This window comes from Artemia sp. Qi Xiang Cuo, unplaced genomic scaffold, assembly GCF_049724085.1.
Source record: "Artemia sp. Qi Xiang Cuo unplaced genomic scaffold, ASM4972408v1 HiC_scaffold_22, whole genome shotgun sequence".
Taxonomy (NCBI): Eukaryota; Metazoa; Arthropoda; class Branchiopoda; order Anostraca; family Artemiidae; genus Artemia; species Artemia sp. Qi Xiang Cuo.
Window position 1 is genome coordinate 453,184 of NW_028297431.1, and position 19,768 is coordinate 472,951.

A 19,768-nucleotide genomic window follows, 5' to 3' on the forward strand; every position below is an offset into this window, starting at 1 on the left:
GGACATAGCCATTTTAACCTTTATTTCATTATAGCATTTCAACGGACAATTCTACTGATAGTTCTCAGACATGTAGGCGTAAATTTAATGTTTGTATCACTTATTTTGTTGCCTTTTGTTCTTGTATTCTTTTTCAGTAATACCAAAACTCACCAGCATTAGTAAATCTTTAAGTATATTTTGAACCACTGCTACTATAGAAACTAACCAGTCTAATCACCCATTACACCACCAAAGCCGCCAGGGTGCACCCTAAGCACACCCTCTTTCTCCACCACAATGTATTCTAAGGTTCACTCTTTACCACATCTGACGAAGCTACTATTTATTTTTAATCCTTCCTTAATACCTCTTTCATTAAGAACGCATGCTTTCCGTTTGACCCAAGATTGGGGTTCAAAAGCTTAATCTTTGGCAATCTGTTCAGTGGCATCATTTCGTCAAAATCCTTGGGGGGAGGACAAAGTCCGAGCCAATTTTCCCAAATCAAGTGAAAATGACAGTGAAAGCTGAAAAATAAGACATTTAGTACCAAAAAAGATAATTATATACTAAAGGAAACTGACCCGTTTCTGCGGACGCTTGAATTATGCAGGCTTATCTTAGTTTTGACAAGATTTTCGCAGAGACTAAATTTCAGCTGGGGGACAAACTGGAGCAAGGAGAGGGAGGAAACTGAGGTTTGGAGAATAGCAAATTACGCCCCTGAATCTGTCCTCCTACATCTTTGAAGTGGCAGAATCATCTTAACTTTTCGTTCCTTATAGCCCTAGAAAGTGGAGAAGTGGAATCAAACCGCAATTTTCCTACAGCTTATTGTTTGATATACGATGAGTCACGCGAGTGTCAAAACTATCCTTAGACAATTCCTCTGGAAAACAGAATATAAGCAATTTTTTTGAAGAGTAAAGTATGTAGCTTCTCAGCTTTCTGGTAAAATAGGAAACCAAAATCTTTCTAATCTTTATTCTTTCTTATCAGCATAACTCTTTTATATGTTCTTGTTTAGATTTATTACCTAAGACAAGTTTTGTTGACTTTGACTAAATTATTCAGAATTTTTGATTTACTCCTATATATTGCGCATAGATTTTCCAAAAACATATGAAATTGGAACTTGGGAAACAATTATGGTATTAGTCTCTTGTAACACAGAAATTGAACAGTAAAAAGAGAAATATAGTCATACCGTTCGATCCTTAATGCTATTTAAACATTTACTTAAAACTCGCAACCCCCCCCCCCCCAAACAAAAATGCCTGGGTATAACCCTAGGACACATACACAACTTATTTTGTTGGTTCGAATTATATTTTGAAATTATGTCTCATGAACATTGGTATATTAGCGTCAAATTGAAAAAAAAAACAACAAAAAAAAAACAGCAACATTTCTTTTATATACAATATCTAAAATGATACAATTTAGGGGCAAAATTGTTACGATATTGATTGTTATACATTCAAAGATAAATGGATTTAGGACCCTGGAGCAAAATGCAATGAATACCTTTTTCCTTTTAAGTAGGGTCTTGACTGTTATATTGTTTTTAAGAAAAAAGTGAAACTTAAAAATCATTAAATATTTTTGTTTTATTTTCTCTATCACTTGATTTGACCTTTTCCGGTTGATTGAAATTGCAAGATAGGAATTACTACTACTACTACTACTAACAACTCATCGCAGCACCAAGCCGCCTGAGGCCAACACAGCTACGCAAGCTCCTCCTCCACCCCAATCTATTCAAAGCCTCCCTTTTTACACCCACCCACGAAGTTCCAATTTCCTTTAAGTCTTTCTTTATGACGTCCTCCCACCCCAGACGGGGACGACCTGCTTTCCGTTTAGCCCTAGATGGTTGGCCGAAAAGAACAATCTTAGGCAATCTGTCATCCTTCATCCGCACAAAATGCCCTAACCACCTCAACCTTTCTTTCATTATAAACCTAGAAAGCGGTATTGAACCACATTTTTCGTATAGCCTATTGTTTGAAATACGGTCAGTCAGCCGGGTACCCAGAACAATCCTTAACCAATTTCTCTGGAAAACATTTAGCAAATCTTCATCCGCTTTTCGGAGCGTCCATGCTTCAAAGCCATATTTGACCACTGTCATCACTGTAGCTTCTAATATTCTCATCTTGGTTTGCAGACTTATCTTCCTATTCTTCCAGACTTTTTTTTAACTGTGAAAAAACACCCTGAGCCTTGGCTATTTTATTTTTAACATCTTCACTGCTCCCACCATCTTTACTAATAATACTACCAAGGTAAGTGAAGCTTCCCACCTGATCAACCTTTTCATTAGCCAACGTCACCTTTTCATTTTCACTTATTCCTAGCCTCAATGACTTAGTCTTCTTAACATTATTTTTCAAACCTATTCTAGCACCCTGAACCCACAAAGCCTCTAAAATTTCATTCATTTTGCTCACTCTTTAATCTAGTATGCTTAAATCATCAGCACAATCTAAGTCCAGGAAACATTTTCCTCCCCATTTGAGTCCGTGGTTTCCCATTGCCTTTCCTGTGCTCCTTAAAACAAAGTCCATCAAAATAATCCATGTAAAGGGGGATAGAACACAACCCTGCTTAACTCCTGATTTAATACAAAATCAGCTGCTAACCTCATTTCCTACCTTAACCGCAGCAGTGTTATTCTCGTACATGGCATTAATCACTTTAATGAATTTGTCTGGTATACCATACAAGGATAAAACCTTTACTAAAGCCTTCTATCAACAGAATCGAACGCTTGCTCATAATCTATAAAACTGAGGACCAAAGGTGTTTGAAAACTTAGGCACTTCTCAATTATTAACCTAAGAGTGAAAATTTGGTCAACACATCCTCTACCTTTTCTAAAACCGCACTGCTCTTCTCTTAAAACTTTGTCTACGGCATCTCTCAGTCTATAAAGTATCATATTACTAAGCAATTTGCTACCTACAGAGACCAGACTAATGCCACGATAATTACCCCCCCTTATTTTTTGTGGGGCCCAAATTTGATGTCTGAAGCTCTTAATTTATTCTTACTTTTCCCAATTTTTTGTCGCTTTCGATTTATTCCTGAAAAACCAAAAACAAGGTCATTAGAAAACAGAAAATTGAAGACACTCAAAGATTTGCAGCGAATTCCCCCATTTGAAGAATATCTCTTTTGGCATGGTTTCGTCGGATTCAGCCTGTGACATTATACTGTCTCGCATAATTTATGATACGACGTGCTAAAAACATAATATCATTATGATATTATGATGAGATATGGCACAAGAGCATTTATCGACGTAGGATTGAGAAAGTGAAGACATTTAAGGGCTGGTAAGACAGCACAAAAGCAGTGACCGGCACAAAGCATGTACCATTTCCTGGACCAAATTTAAAGCTATCCAGTCGAAGACAGCCGAATCTGTTGCCTCATGCATCTCCAAAGAACGGGACAAGGACATATTAGAGAACAGACGGTAGGTCTTTTAACGGAAACCAACCCGGACCTGATGGACAAGTCTCGCAAGGACTATGGCAATTACTTGTCACACGAGTGCCAACACGAATACATTTAGGTCATAGGAAAAAAAACAATTACAAGTTCTATCGCGAAAGAAGTCAGAGAAGCAAAATAATTTGTCGTTCTTGCTGACGAAACAAAAGATCTCTCAAAGAAGGAACAACTTACGATCTTAGTGTGTGCTGTTCATGATATGAAAATCAAAGAAAGAGCCATATGTTGCTACCACATGCGCAAGGTTGACGCTGAGAGTTTGGCCGACTTTATTTACAACGAAATAAAGGATATCGGCCTTGACTGGTCAATATGTGTCGGACAGTGATATGACGTGGCGGGTTGAGCGGACGTTTTTCAGGAGTACAGGCCCGTCTCCAGCAAAAGGCAACGCAAGCGATGTACACTCACTGTCAATCCCATAGACTTTACCTTGTTATTAATTAAAAAAAACTTTTTCCACAAAATAAGTTTTTCAAAGAAAATTAAAGAACTCCATTAAACCAAAAATGAGCAAAAATAAATCAAATAATCTACCAAGCGTGAAACTACCACAAATCAGCATCGATAAATAAATGAAACCCAAAAGGAATAGAAATTACAATAAATAACCAAGTCAAACTCAAAACAAGCAGAAATTAACAGAAGTTGGTCTCAAAACCCCTATGCCTTCCCAAGGCCAGGACATAATTTGCACTTTACTGACAAAAAATATAAATGTTTTTACTTTTATAACTTTAATAAATCAAATAATATTAACATTTTGATTACTAAATATCAGCATATAGATAGATAGATAGATAGATAGATTTATTTTCCATATACCAGTAAAATAATTACACAACAATCTAAAAATCCCCACAAATTCTCCATGACCTGTAGGAGGGGGATTATGAAAAGATCAAATAAACATTAAACATTTAAACACTTAAGATTTAAACAATATAAACATAACATTAATACTTAAACATATAAACATAAGCATTTGAACTTTTAATATGTAAAGCATTTGCTTAATAAAACGAAAAAAAGGAGAGTTCACTAAATAAGCTTTATCAGTGAATCACAACATCTAAAAAAAAAAAAAAATCAATAAAATAATAAAAAAAAAAAATTAAATGGAAAAAAACTATTGGCAGCAGGCAAAAGTAAAGGAAATTAATCACATGAAAACAAATATTGTTTACTAGTCTTTTGAAGGTGCCAAACGAGTGGCATTCTCGAGCCGAATCGGGAAGGGTGTTCCATGTCAAATGACACGCAACAAGAGGATTAAAATCTGATCTTATTGTTGGTGTATGGGGATATTTAGATATTTATTTGGATATTTAGAGAACTACGGAGTTGATAATTTGACCGATCAGATATAAATGAAGACGTAAATCTAAGGGACCTAGGAATATCACCATGGAGCTGAAGAAAAGCGAAAGACGCACAGGAAAGAATATAAAGTTTTTTAATATCAAGTAACGGTTTAGATCCTGGAAACGATTTACATCCTGGATAAGATTTATAGCTTTATCATAAGTATTCGAAAGCGGTTTGAGAAAAGAAGGGAAAGTATACCTCCATATGACTGAACAATAGGAAACATAAAAATGAACTAAGCTATGAAATATGATTGTTAGAATAGGTTCTGGAAAGATGTTTTAGTTTTCTTAGAATACCGAGGTTTCTGCATACCTTCATTTTAATCAAATCAATACGGTGTTTAAAAGATAAATTTTCATCTAGGAGGATACCTAGGAAACGGACATGGCCATCCTTTGGTCTACTAATAAAGCCTTTGGATATATGAATTTCAGATAATTAAGGGCAAGCCTGGGATACACGAGAAAAAACTTAAAAACTAGTTTTAGAAACATTTAAGGCAAGAGAGTTAGCATCAAACCAAATTGAAACTCTCTCAAAGAGGTCCACTAACTTTGTACGAGCTTCATCCTCAGTTCTCCCAGAAGTAATAAGGGTGGTATCATCGGAAAAAGTAACAAGCGACTCCGAGGTATGCAAACTATAGTTATGGGTAAGGGAGATTGTTGGATGACATAGACGACAGCAATAAAGAGGATTTTTATTTCTAAGTGCAAAAATTAGGTCATTTATATAAATTGAAAACAGTGCCAGCCCTAAAGCTGATACTTAAGGGACCCCCTGGTCAACACTTGATGGTGAGCGAACAAGTGGATCAACAGAAATTATTCTACCAGACAATAAAGACTTGAACCAATAAATCGCACTACCTCTTACGCCAAAATGAGAAAGTTTAAATAGAAGAACACTGTGGGTTAAAGAATCAAAGGCTCTACGAACATCCAGAAACAAAGCAGCAGGAATCAAATGGGAGTCTATGGCAGAGTGAAGATAATTCAGTAAAACTGCACAAGCATGCTCAGTCGAATGACTGAGTTTAATATGTATATGAAACTGACAGTGCACATTCATTTGAATTTTGTCAGTACTCGCCTGTACTCGGATTTGTGGTAGTTTCACGCTTGGTAGATTATTTGATTTTATTTTTACTCATTTTTTGTTTAATGGAGATCTTTACTTTTCTTGGAAAAACTTATTTTGTGGAAAGTTTCTTTAATTCATTTCTGTTCCTTTTATGTTGACATAGTCTTTTCAGGGAAAAAGAAAATAATAATACTTTAAATATTTTCGTTTTTTTAAGACTTTATAGTTTGGCCTGCTATTTGCCTTCCAATCACTTTCGACTATTAAAAAAGAACGCTAGGCCTTTCGATTTCCAATCGAATGAGCCCTTTTTGATTTTCTTCGACAACGCTTTCTATAAACACCTTATATGCCCCCACGGCATAAATTACAACCCTTACCCTAAGGGTTGTTAGGGTGGTTGTCATCCTCTAAGACCTAATTTCCAGAACTTTCAACTACGTTAAACAAAATGGCTATCTCAAAAATTTGATTAGATGTGTTTGGGGAAATGGTGGGCGCGAGAGGAGGGTTAGTTGCCCTTCAGTCAGATTCGACTATTAAAAAGAGCACTAGCCATTTCAGTTTCCAATTGAATGAGCCCTTTTTTAAGTTTCTACAACATCGTTTCTATAAAAACATTATATGCTCCCAGGGCATAACTTACTCCCAGGGGGGTTGTCATTCTATTAAAAAGGTCAGTAGCCCTCTTAATTTCCAATTGAATAAAGCTCTTTTGAAGTTTTTACGACAACTCAATCTATAAAAACCTTATATGCCCCCAGGGCATAACTTACAACCTTTGACCTGGGGGCTCTGGGGGGTTTGTCATCCTTAAATACATAATTTTCAGAACTTTCAACTACGTTGAACAAAATCACTATCTATAAACTTTTATTGAATGTTCTCGTGGAACTGATGCGTGAGAGAGGGGGGTTAATTACTTTTCGCTCACTCTCGACTATAAAAAGGGATATTTCAATTCCAAATTGAATGGCCCTTTTTGAAATTTTTACAGCAACTTTCTATATATACCTTTTATACTCCCAGGGTATAACTTACAACCCTTGCACTGAGGGCTCTGAGGGGGTTATCATCCTAAGACACCTAATTTCCAGAACTTTCAACTAGGCTGAACAAAATGGATATCTCCCAATTTTGATTGGATATGTTTGGGAAAATGGTAGGCGTGAGAGGGGGGTTAGTTGCCCTTCCGTCACATTCGGCAATTAAAAAGGGCACTAGCACTTTCAATTTCCAATTGAATGAGCCCTTTTTAAAATTTTTACAACTACTTTATATATAAACCTTTTTTGCCCCCAGGGCATAACTTACAACCCTTGCACTGAGGGCTCTGAGGGCTTTATCATCCTAAGAGACCTAATTTCCAGAACTTTCAACTAGGCTGAACAAAATGGATATCTCAAAATTTTTATTGGATATGTTTGGGAAAATGGTAGACGTGAGAGGGGGTTGCCCTTCAGTCACATTCGGCAATTAAAAAGGGCACTAGCCCTTTCAATTTACAATTGTCTGAGCCCTTTTGAAGTTTATAAAACATCATTTTCTATACAAACATTTTTTGCACCCAGGTCATAAATGATAAGCATTCTCCTGACGAGTGTGTGTGGGGGGGGTGTCCTTCTCAACGGTATAATGGCAAGAACTTTAAACTCCGCGGAACAAAATGGCTATCTCCAAATTTTGATTAGATGTGTTTGGGGAAATGGTGGGCGTGAAAGGGGTGTTAGTTGCCTTCCAATTACTTTCGACTATTAAAAAGACACTAGCCATTTCAATTTCCAATCGAATGAGCCCTTTTTGAAGTTTCTACGACAACGACAACGCGTTCTATAAAAACCTTATATGTCCCCAGGTCATAACTTACAACCCGTGTCCTGAGGGCTGTGGGGGTGTGTCCTCCTCAAAGAGCTAATGTCAATAACATTCACCAACGTTGAACAACATGGCTCTCTTAAAATTTTGCTTGGATGTGTCTGGGGAAAAGGTGGGCAAGAGAGGAGGGTTAGTTGCCCTCCAATAATTTCCGACTATTAAAAAGGGCACTAGCCCTTTGGATTTCCAATCGAATGAGCCTTTTGTGTTTCTACGACAATGTTTTCTATAAAAAAAAAAACCTTATATGCCCCCATTTCATAAATTAAAACCCTTGCCCTGAGGGCTGTGGGGGAGTGTCCTCCTCAAAAATATAATTTCTATCAGGAAATCAACTACGCTGAAAAAAATGGTTATCTCTAAATTTTGATTCACTGTGTTTCGGTAACTGGGGGGCGTGAATGGGGTGTTAGTTGCTTTCTAATCACTTTCGACTATTAAAAAGGGCACAAGCCATTCCAATTTCCAATTAAATGAGCCCTTTTCGAAGTTTCTACGAAAACTTCTTCGATACGAAGTGATAATAATGCATTGTGCCAACATCCTTCTTATATGCCCACCAGGGTATAACTTAAAACTCGCCCTGAGGGTTGTGGGGGAGCGTCCTCCTCAAAAACATATTTTCTATCTGGAAATCAACTACGCTGGACAAAATGGCTATTTCAAAATTTTGATTGGATTTATTTGGGGAAATGCTGGGCGCGGAAGGGATGTTTGTTGCCTTCCAATCACTTTCGACTATTAAAAAGGGCAAAAGCCACTCCAATTTCCAATCGAATGAGCCTTTTTCGAAGTTTCTACGACAACTGCTTCGATACGAAGTGCCCTGGTATCGAAGAAGAAGAAAACAAAACAAAAAAAATAATACATTGTGCCAACATCGTTCATTACTTAAAACCCTAGGCAGCGCAATTGCGCTGCCTATGGTTGCCGATTGTATGCAGAAAAAACGAAGAATTTCGTTAGTATTTTCAGTTTTGCAAACAGTTATGGTTTTGTTTCTAACAGCAACACTCGATACCAGTTGTTTGTCGAGGCCCAGAAAACGCCCAACGTGTCCATGCTATGGCTTGAAAGGACAGTTGTGACGCGTTGATCTTACTGATATGGATCAGTGGCTAAAATTCTGGTAAGATATGAGTGTATACTCGCAGTTCTGTCAGTTGTTCAAGAATCTTCTGACAGGGAGGAAGCGGCAGAAGCTACAGGTCTTAAGAATCAACTAGAGTCGTTTCCCTTCATATTAACTTTTTTTTTAAATAAACAAGTTATATCCTTTATCAACCCTCTTTCTGAACAAGTGCAGGCCCCAGATCTGATCATTTGAGACGCCTGCACTTTAATCACCACAACAAAAAACCAACTGAAGACAATGCATGATGTCGAGTATTTTCGAGTCCTATGTGACAAGTCTAGGGAGGTGGCTATTAATATCGGAGCTGATCTGTCGAAAACAAGCGCTCTTGCTTCAAACATGCTAGCAAATCAAAACGAGCTCAGAAGACATCTTGAAGAGTGAGGGACTATTTTACGACATCAATAGTTGGAAAGCACAGCATTGAATCTGAGGGTGCAAGAACAGAAGAGAAAATGCGAAGAAAGCTCTACGAGGTTTTGGACAGAGTGGTAAATGAGTTTGAAGAGCGTTTTTCTGTTCATCTTCCAGTACTAGAAGCCACACGATTCTTTAACCCTAAATCCGAAGACTTCATGAGCACAGATTTACTTCGCAAGATCGCGACATGCTTCGGTAAGGCGGTAAGGCTGGCATCGATGTTATAGAGCTGAAGAGTCTAGCTTTGATAGCTCGTGCATATGTGTCGCAGATTTCACAGAAACCGGCAAACGCTTTAGATCTTTTTGAAAGCCTAGGAGGATTGAAAGAAGCTTTTTCTGAGGTTCTTGAAGTCCTGAGGCTAGTCCTCACACTCCCGCTCACAAAATGCTCAAATGAACAATTTTTCTCTGTGTTAACATTTGTGAAGGATTACGTTCGGACAAAAATTGACAATGAGCGACTTTCGCACTTGCTCCTTGTGTTCTGAGAAGGCTGCAGTGAAGGAGCTCAATTTTGAAAAGCTTGTGGAAAACCCCGCAAAAATGAAGCCAAGGAGATATCCATTGCTTAATTAACTGCACGTAACTTTCAGTTTTTAATTTGTGCGGTAAATGTTCCATCTTGTAACGATTTTTTGGTCCTTAACCAGGCTGCAAAAGGTAAAATCTAGATAAATTACGTTGCTTTAATGTGTATTCGAAGAGTCATTTGAAGAGTAGTCTTTCAAACAGAGTAATTACATTTTGTGTCTGGATGGGGGTCCGACCTTGCTCTTTGCCCCCCCCCCCCTGAGGTTTTCTAAAATGGCGCCACTGGTCCCAGCTCCCCAGAACGGGCCAAGGTATTCCCCTTTGCTATACACGAAAGTTGGCTTGTTCCTTCTATTTTTTCTAATTTTGCGTTTTTTTGGCATCTTGAACCAGCTGTTAATGTGAAATAAGAAAAAAAAAAGTACAAAAGCACACAAGTCAGCGAGCTTTTGTATATACATAGTAGGATAGAGCTTCATTATTATCTAGCTTCATTAGGAGGGGGAGGACTAGGAAGGATCTGCAACACAGTATTTACTATGTTCGGACAGAGCATTGAATGGGGGAATCAAATAGTATATTTCTTTCTTTTTTCGATCTAATTTTTGTTTTTTACAACAGCTACCCAAGCTACCCAACCTGCTCTACCTTAGTAAGTTTTTGCACATAGCCTCTTCTGAACTAGAAACTATAATAACAAAAGAGTAGTACTATTCAACACTGTTTCCAAATACAATGATCACTACCATGTCCCTTGTGTCTCAGCCCCTCCCCCCCCCGCCCGTGGGGAAGATGTGCGCCTAGCCTATTTATAACGCTTAACCGATTTTTATTGCTTTTTTTACTTGGTATTATCAAACGGTTGGTGGTAAAGAACTGTAAGTAAGGCGAGGATCGGGCTGGTGTAACCGAAACTAAAAAAGGAACGTTGTTAGCAACCAAACAGTTCATGGTAACGAACTGTAAGTAAGGAGCGACCCAGCTCAATAGTAACATAAACTCTAAAAAAACAAAATTTTAATACCAATGGATTTGGTATCAAATTGCCCATCAAAAGTTGAGCCTGAGAATATTTGCCTCATTTTCAAAAAAAGGGGGAAACGCCCCCTAGAAGTCACAGAATCTTAATGAAAATCACACCGTCGAATTCAGGGTATCAGAGAATCCTACTGTAGAGGCTTCAAGCTAATATCTTTAAAAATGTGGACTCTTTTATTTTTGCCAGAAGGAATATGACAGATGCGTATTTATTAGTTTTTTTTTCAAGGATGATCGTACCGATTCAGTGGTAAAATAATATCTCGAGAGGGCTCATTCAAAAGGAAATCAAAAGTTCTAGTGTCCTTTTTAATTGACCGAAAAATTGGAGGGCAACTAGGTCCCCTCCCATGGTTATTTCTCCCCCCAAGTCATCCGATCAAAATTTTGAACAAGCCATTTTATTCAGCATGGTCGAAAAATATAATAACAATGTCTTTGAGGATGACTTAATCCCCCACAGTCCTTGGGGAAAGGATTGAAAGTTTTAAAATTTGTCCAATGTTTACATATAGGCTAGTATAAGTTATTGGAAAGTATACAGACGTTTTCAGGGGTGATTTTTCTAGTGAGTGGGGGGATTGGGGGAGCGGGTTACACGGAAGGATCCTTCCACGGAGAAATTTTTCATGGGGGGAAGGGACATCGCTATGAAGGGGGCACCAGATTTCCAAGAATTATTCAAAAAACGATCAGAAATTAAATTAAAGAATAACAAATTTTTTTCAACTGAAAGTACGGAGCGACATTAAAACTTAAAACGAAGAGAAATTATTACGTATATTAGGAGGTTCGTTAGGCGGTTCGCCCCCTAGTCAATACCACACTCTTAACGCTAAAGTTTTTTTTATTACTTTAAAAATAGCTATTTATTCTAATTAAACAGCCTTTGTGATTCAGGGTCATTCTTAAAGAATTTGAACAAAATTCGAACTTTAGGGTAACGAGCGAGGTATTGACTAGCAGGCCAACCCCCTCATATACGTAATAATTTCGGTTCGTTTTAAGTTTTTATGTCACTCCTTACTTTTAGTTGAAAAAAACTTTTTTTTGTTAAATTAATATATAAGATTTTGCGGTACTTATGTGTTATATATAACACATCACTATATACTGTACAAGGAAATACAAATTGAAATCAGTCAAACGGGTATTTGCAAGACATAAATGGATTGCAAAGCGTGATTGCTTATTGCGTTTACAAAATTTAAACTGTTGTTTTTTGGGGTTTAGGGGGGAAAAGGTACCTAGGTTAGGTTAGGTTACATATTTAATATATACCATGGTTTACTCACCACCACCCCCTAATGTGCAAATATATAACCCAAATTTGTTTCTAAACTATTATATTCATCCTATTTTATTTTATTTCTTTAGCATTAACCAAACTTGACTTCTTTCGTGTACAGCGCTGTGTTATATACAATGCATAAGTACCAATTTTGCTATTTATGCTGCTATCATATAAAAAGTTAAAACTTTTATCTTTTTCCAAGAAGGAAGATCACGGATACCCGTTTATTTTATTTTTTATTTCCATGGATGATCGCATCGAAACAAGTCCTAAAACACTGGAAAATGGCTCATTTGAACGGAAATTTAAAGTTCTAGCGCCCTTTTAAAGTGAAAAAAAGATGGTGCCTCAATAAAAATATGTTTCAAGCCCTTCTGTGGCACCAGACAACAATTTTACCCGAAATAGAAGCAACTTGCAACCAATTAGAAATTCTGAGATACAAAAACGATTAAAAAGGGTCACAAAGCTATATATTGAGCTTTCCAGTGGCAGGGGAAGTAGTGCCGCATCGTTCTTGAAAAGCCACGAAGTCCATGGAAGATAAATGGGTAAAATTGACATTTATTTTAATGCTTCATTTAACTAAGTTGATTTACTTGAGTTTTTATAAAATTATATTCGGTGGTATATAATTCCACATCAGATATTCTGAAAGGGGGATGGTGGATCATTGTGTAGGCAGGGAGACGTCAGATCCCTCATTAAGTGCTTTCTAATATCCAAATTGTGTAACTATTCATGAACCTTCAGATAAATACAGAAAAGGGTCCAGGGGGGGGAGGGTAGGGAGGGTTGTTACGAGTTAACCTCTTATATACCTTCATTTAGACTAAGCCTGAATAAGGGTGCTTCTTATTGCAGAAAAATGTTTTTGACATTTATTTTCAAGCTTCATTGGAGTAAATTGTTTCGCTTGATGTTTCATAAAATTTTAGAGCGGATAAGTGCGCATGAGCTATTATGAAGGAGGGCCGTGTGCCTCTCTCCTTCATAATAGCGGATGATACCTCAAAGAGTGCATTTCAAACGCCCAAATTTCTTAATCCTCGGTGAGCCATCAGATAAATATAGAATCAAGGTACTTGTGTATTATATAATACAAACTCGAGAACTTGTATCACGAAGATGAGACAATACCCGGTTTTCACCACAGTTTATAAACTGTGGTTTTCACCCTGTCTATACCAGACAATTATTTTTAATTATTATATTAAGGCAGAAATTTCTATCTAGGGCTTTGTTATTGATGTTGGGTGATGATTGCACCCCGCCCATTGTGACATGTTTCAGTGTAGAATAAAATATTACATATTCTTGCCGAAATGAGGGGTGAAAGAAGGGGCGGGGCATCATGAGCCTCGCTAGGAAGTTTCTTGGGTGGGGTTTGACAAGTGCTATTAGGAATTCTGTTTTCAGCCAGTTTATATGACAATATTTCTTATTGATACTTTCGTATTACCCAGTACACACTCGAGAGGTTTGCTGAATGTAAGATGTAAGAAAACCGGTTTCATAGCCACAAAGACAAAATGACGGGTGACAAAATACATTAGACTTGAATAATTTGGGCGGTACAATCCCATTTTATGGGCTTCTCTAAAAAGTCAAGTTTGGTTAATACTAATGAAATAAAATACGATGAATATATATTAGTTTAGAAACAAATTTGGGATATATATTTGCACAGTAGGGGGGATAAAGCATTGTATATATTAAATACCTAACCTAGGTACCTCCCCCCTAAAATCCAAAAAAAAAACAAATGTTAATATCGTATAAGCCAAGAAAACCGTGCAATAATTGCCTGCTCTAAAACCGTTAGGACGTCACAAAACGGGTTATATTATTATATAAACTTAAGTATTATATTTGCATCATATTTTGGTATATTTCGTTAGGATTAATCTAACTTCACTTCTCGAGTGTGCACTGGCTAATACGAAAAAACCTTCTTATTTTCTATTTTATTTACGACGTATAATGTATTCTTCTTTCACGAAGGCATTACCCCTTAATGACATTCATGGGGAACATCCATATGGCTCAAAGAATTCGCCTTTAAACCCGTAGAAATGATGACCCTATAAATTATTTTTGATATTCCAACCCCCACCCTCCTGACTATAGTGATATATTTTTTTTAAGGGGTTAATATCATTCTCTTGGCATTTATTTACTAAAACTAAACTTGAAAAAAAAAAAAAATTGGTTACTTTTATGATAGACCCCGTACCGCTGATGTTGTTAATTAATTTACGAATTATAAACCGTTTTTTTTTTTCATCTTCGCTTGATACATGGATAAGATAATAAATATAATATATTTAAATTTTATAGTTTTAGATATATATTTGCACATAAGGGGGTGGGGTCGGGGGTAAAGTGTTTGGACAGTTTGAAGTTAGAAAATAATTCTTACTACATAATATGCAGGATAATTGTACCTAACACATTAGACATGCAAACCCGCTAAACTTAACACCCACCTCCACCCTAATGTGCAAATATACAGCCCAAATTTGTTTCTAAAGTATCATATTTTTATCTTACTTTGGTATATTTCGTTAGGATTAGGTTCCGTATTGGTATATTTCGTTACCTAGGTTAGGTTCCGTATTTAATATATGCTATGCTTTACCCCCCCCCCCACCAGGGGCGGAGCCCGTATTTTTTGTTGGGGGGGCCATCTAGGGTGATCCAATAACATTTCGTTTGGTGCAAGTTTAATTACCGCACACTTGCGTTAATTAATTCACGGACCTTACTTTAGACTCCGTTAGGTGGGGGGGGGCCCCCCCTCCCCCCCCTCTGGATCCACCCCTGCCCCCCCCCCTCTAAAGGCAAAAATAAATCCCCAAATTATTTACAAAAAATTATAATTTAACCGGATTTAGCGCAAGAGAAAAATATTAGAAGAATATTAGGTAGAGGGTATATCATACAAGTACCAAAAGTTGGAGTTGAAGCAGTGAACAGTAGTCCTCCTTCATATTTCAGAGACTTGGGTCAAACAGCTCGTAGTAAAAAACTAAGTAAAGAGCAACTTTTGTCAATAAACACCAACACTGAAAACTTTTGATTACAACAAGTAACAACAAGATATATTATTCATGTTGATTCTGAACATGCAGAATGTACTGAATTTAAAGTTACTCATTAAGATGCATCCTCCCACTGGGATTATGGTTTGTTATAGGGCAGAAATTCGAAAGGAAAGAAAATTATACGACAAGGCTCTCCATTCGATGCTCTCCAAATATAATAATCGCTGCCGTTGTTCAACAGTTGGTCCATAATCCAAAATAAACCCATTTACGCCAAAATCTCCCAGGGGCGCCGTAGGCTGCGGTAATCTTGCATTACCTCCCCTTTTTCAAACGGCCCTTATTTTAGCTTCAAGCGGGATGGTATTACCTTTGGTTCCCACTGGTGCGATTTTTTTTAAAGAAAAACTGCTCATGGATGCGGGAAATTCGCAAAAATGTTCACACAGAAACGGTTCACTACAGCCGTTGAAGCACGAAGATACTATGTTATATTTAAAAAGCATATGCATAAGAATAGGATAAATCAAATTCTAGAAGCCAAGAAAAATATTCAAAGGGCTAACCTATGATAGCCTTGACTAACTATGCCTAATGAAAAATATAAGTCTTATCTATAACATGTTTAATTTCTCATTTACTTGCAATTTATGGTTCTTAATGCGTTCAAATTAAAATAACGGATGCAATTTTCAACGGCTCGTTATAAATATTTCAACGCAGCATTTGAACCGTTGTGACGAATAAACTTGCAGCAAAAAAAAACGGAGTAATTATGACGGATCCCGGAAAAACGGCCGTTTTGGCGCGAAATCGCATCATTGGAAACCCAGGGTTAGCCTACTTTTTGTCTCCCCTGCATTTGTTGAGGTTGAGACAGGGCTGGTGACACCTGAGGGAAAATTAATTGCAGCGTCCCCTCCCGACTCAAATATAAGCAAAAAAAAGGCGAATCAAAGTGATCAGTGCCCCCCAGCCAAGGCGTCCCCAGTCACAGCTCTCGAGATAGCTTGCCCTCCGGTCCCTCTACCTTTGAACGGCTCTTGATGGTAGGCAAGTTTAGCCGAAAGATAAAAAAGTAGTGAAAATATATAGTCCAAATTATGTATTTTCCATGTGTTCTACCGCTTCTTGATTTCATCAGCGTTGATTCAATTTAAGGGTACTTGGGTTTAAACAAGAGAGACGAATAGAAAAATGAATGGGAAATATATAATTTGGGCTATAATATTTGCACATTAGGGGAGGTTGGGGATAATGTATAGTGGAACGGTAGTCAAAATGAGGTAACTACCATTATTATGCATATTATGATTTAAGAATTGTTTTCATAACATTTTTCCTTCTAAACTGCCCCAGTTCTAGGCTTATAATTTACCTTAGTTTTAAATATACTAGGCCTAGATCAAATTTGAATGGAGATTGTAGCAGAGACGTTCCTAGGGTCGGTGGCGACCGGATAATAATTAATTACAGCCCCCCACCCTCCCGACAAAAATATAAGCAAAACACGCCGAATCAAAATTAAAAATTTTATCACGGTTCACCACTCTAGCCCCCCCCCCCAGCCACGGCGTCCAGGGAAGTGTGTCCTGTTCACCCTCCCCTCCCTCTTTGAACGGCTCTAGATGGTAGGCAAGTTTAGCCAAAAGCTAAGAAATGGATTAGACTAGTCTAGCAGGATGGGGATATAAACTCTCAACAAGGGCAGGGGAGACAAAAGTAGGCTAATACCATACCACTTGAAGCTAAAATAAGGGCTCTTTGAAGAAGTCCTAGAGGCAAGGCACGCGTGGTAGGCTACTGAATTCTTTTTGGTAAAATTCTAGTTCAGCCTAGATACTTTTTGCTCTCTTGGATAGGAAAATGAAACTTTCAGGGATGGGTCTACAGACTAAAGTATGTCCCGGAAGGTAATTTGTGATTAGATCTATAACAAAAAATAAACTTACATTTTTCACGATCTCCTCACTGACCATAGGCTCAGGCTCTGCCCACTCGACGGCTACTCTTTGCTCAAAAAGAAGAATCTTTTGTGGCAGTAATGTGCGACGAGCCATCGCTGCCGCTTTGTGGCTATCATAGTCCACAAAGTCACAGCCTCGCGATTTCGATTTGTCAGCCATGCCAGGGTAGCAAATGACATCAACAACTCCTTCAGTAACTCTAGATATTTCATCAAAGATTTCTTCTCGATTTTTATCTTTGGGTAGACCCCCAATGAACAGTCTACAATTATCAATCGAAACAGTGACCCCTATACGATAATTGGGACGAATTAGAAATCTATCAAGTTCCTTCACAGCCCTGGCTGCCTCTTCCGGGGTTGAATAAGTTACAAAACAAAAGCCACGATTTGTTCCAGAAAAATCCATCATCAGCCTCATTTCATAAATAAATCCCACTTTTTCAAAAATCGGCACTAATGTATCCTCGAAAATATCTCTCGGAAGCTTACCAATAAAAACTTCGCTCCCTTTTGGAGGAGGGGGCCCCGTCCAGTTGGGTGGTGGGCCACCATCTATGCGCTGACCATTTTCTTGAACCAATTTATACCCTGTTCTGCTAATTCACTGCAGTATACCAGGAGTATGATATTTGAACATTTCCAACTTGAACTAGTGACAATTTAGACAACCCTTCTTATCTAAGATAATTCCCCAACTGATATTTCAAGCATCCACTTGACTCAAGGGAAATGTAACCTTGAATCCTGATTGGTTAATATTTGTTGCTGGCTTGTTTAGTTCTAAACTGCTTAAATGTCAAATGAAAAATTTGACCGTTATGAAATGAAGATATTCGAAATAGACAAATTATTTTCAATGAATTTGAGAACAGCAATAGACTGATACAATGGATTTTGAAATGCCAAATAAAAATGTGTATTCTAGTCTATTTAATAGGATTGAAGTTTTGTTGGATCAACGTCGTTTAATGGGTGTAATTATGAGCAGATATAGTGTAAGGAGTGGAGGTAGGGAGGATGGAGGACCAGACCCTACATTAATACCGTACCAAGAAGTCAATAAGAATAGCGAAAAAGTACAATATGAGATTCTAAAAAAAAAATGTTTGCGAGTATTAACAATTTCTTTTAAACCTTTCTTCTCACCAGAGGTGGTTTTAGAGGATGGGGCACTTCCCTAAAGTACAGAAATTTTAGGGGGCGGGAAATTTCAAATAAACTAACGGTTATATTCAGTCTGTAATTTTTGTAATTGGTACTTATCGGTCTGCTGGAACACACGCGGCATGAACCGCATATATAATCTCAAATATACTAATGAAAAATAGGTTTTCTCTGCCTAGTGAGGTATTTCTCACTCCGTGAAAAATTATTTAAACTTTAGTTTTTTGGGGTTGAAGGGGCAAAAAAAGGTACAAAGGTTAGGTTTGATTAGATTACATTTTTAATATATGCTATGCTTTACCCCCACCCCCCCTAAGGGGCAAATATATAGCCCAAAGTTGTTTCTAAAATATTATATTTTTATAGTATTTTGTTTTATTTCATTAGAATTAAACAAGCTTCACTTCTCGTGTGTGTTCCAGCTAACCGCCAAGTACCTTGTAAATTGTAATTTTATTTTATTACAAAAAAAAAAAAAAAAAATATATATATACGCAAACGGGACGTGTTTTCACGTGTTTTCTTTTATTTATTTTTATTAAAATAAAGTAGAGACACACTAAATAAATGGAAATAATTCATAAATTATTAATAAACTAATAAGATAAATTAAAAATATAAAAAAATAATCAAACAATAATAATTGAATAATTTAATTAATAAATTAAAAATAAACGTGGAAATTAAAAGTTCTAGTGTCCTTCTTAAGTAAAAAAGAGAGATTGTGACCTAAGAGAACAAGGGATTACAACAATTCAAAAACCTTAAAAAAACTAAACATTTGAAGCTTAGTAGATATCGTTTTTAGAAATCGAACTTGCTTTAATAACCACAACTGTTTCAACCGCTGATGGAAAGTAGTTCGTTGAGTTTGACAGTAAAAGAACAGCTCTTTGATCTTTATTGCAGTGACTTTTTTAAAGCTACATTTGAACAAGACAGCTCATTAACAAGATTCTGAGTAGTGGAAAAGGCGACTGACCAATATTGTTTCAAAAAGCCATGAAAATCCTAGTCCCATTTGCAACTACTATTAATGTGAAACAGGTGTTTCTGCCCCTAAAATCAATGAAGTGTAAGCAGCACCGTGGTGTACATCTTCGCCAGTGTAAGCAGCACCGTGGTATATATCTTCGCTGTCAGCAAAGATACCTAAGTACTTTTACCTGACATCTGACCTTAAAAAAAAAAGATTAGATGTCATTAGAGAATTGAGAGTAGCTTTATCAAATATTTCTTTGGTTCACCGAACTTGTGATGTAAAAATCAAAAGCAAGTCCACGCATCACATTAAAAGTCGCCAATTAATTGAAAACTTTTATCATAAATAAATTT

At 37.1% G+C, this 19,768-nt stretch overlaps 1 protein-coding gene across 1 annotated transcript; it reads right to left on the reverse strand.

Moving 5' to 3' along the window:
* Positions 1 to 10,032: 10,032 nt before the first annotated feature.
* Positions 10,033 to 17,687, reverse strand: LOC148939023 (RNA-binding protein 47-like). Its single transcript, XM_089107341.1, has 2 exons — positions 17,253 to 17,687; positions 10,033 to 10,041 (listed from the first exon to the last, which is right to left on the reverse strand). The coding sequence occupies exons 1-2, from the start codon at positions 17,685 to 17,687 to the stop codon at positions 10,033 to 10,035; spliced, it is 444 nt and encodes a 147-aa protein (XP_088963467.1).
* Between the last annotated feature and the right edge of the window lie 2,081 nt (positions 17,688 to 19,768).

Coding starts and splice junctions, on each gene's coding strand:
- LOC148939023 (XM_089107341.1), bottom strand. CDS start 17,687: ATGAGGCTGATGATGGATTTTTCTGGAACAAATCGTGGCTTTTGTTTT.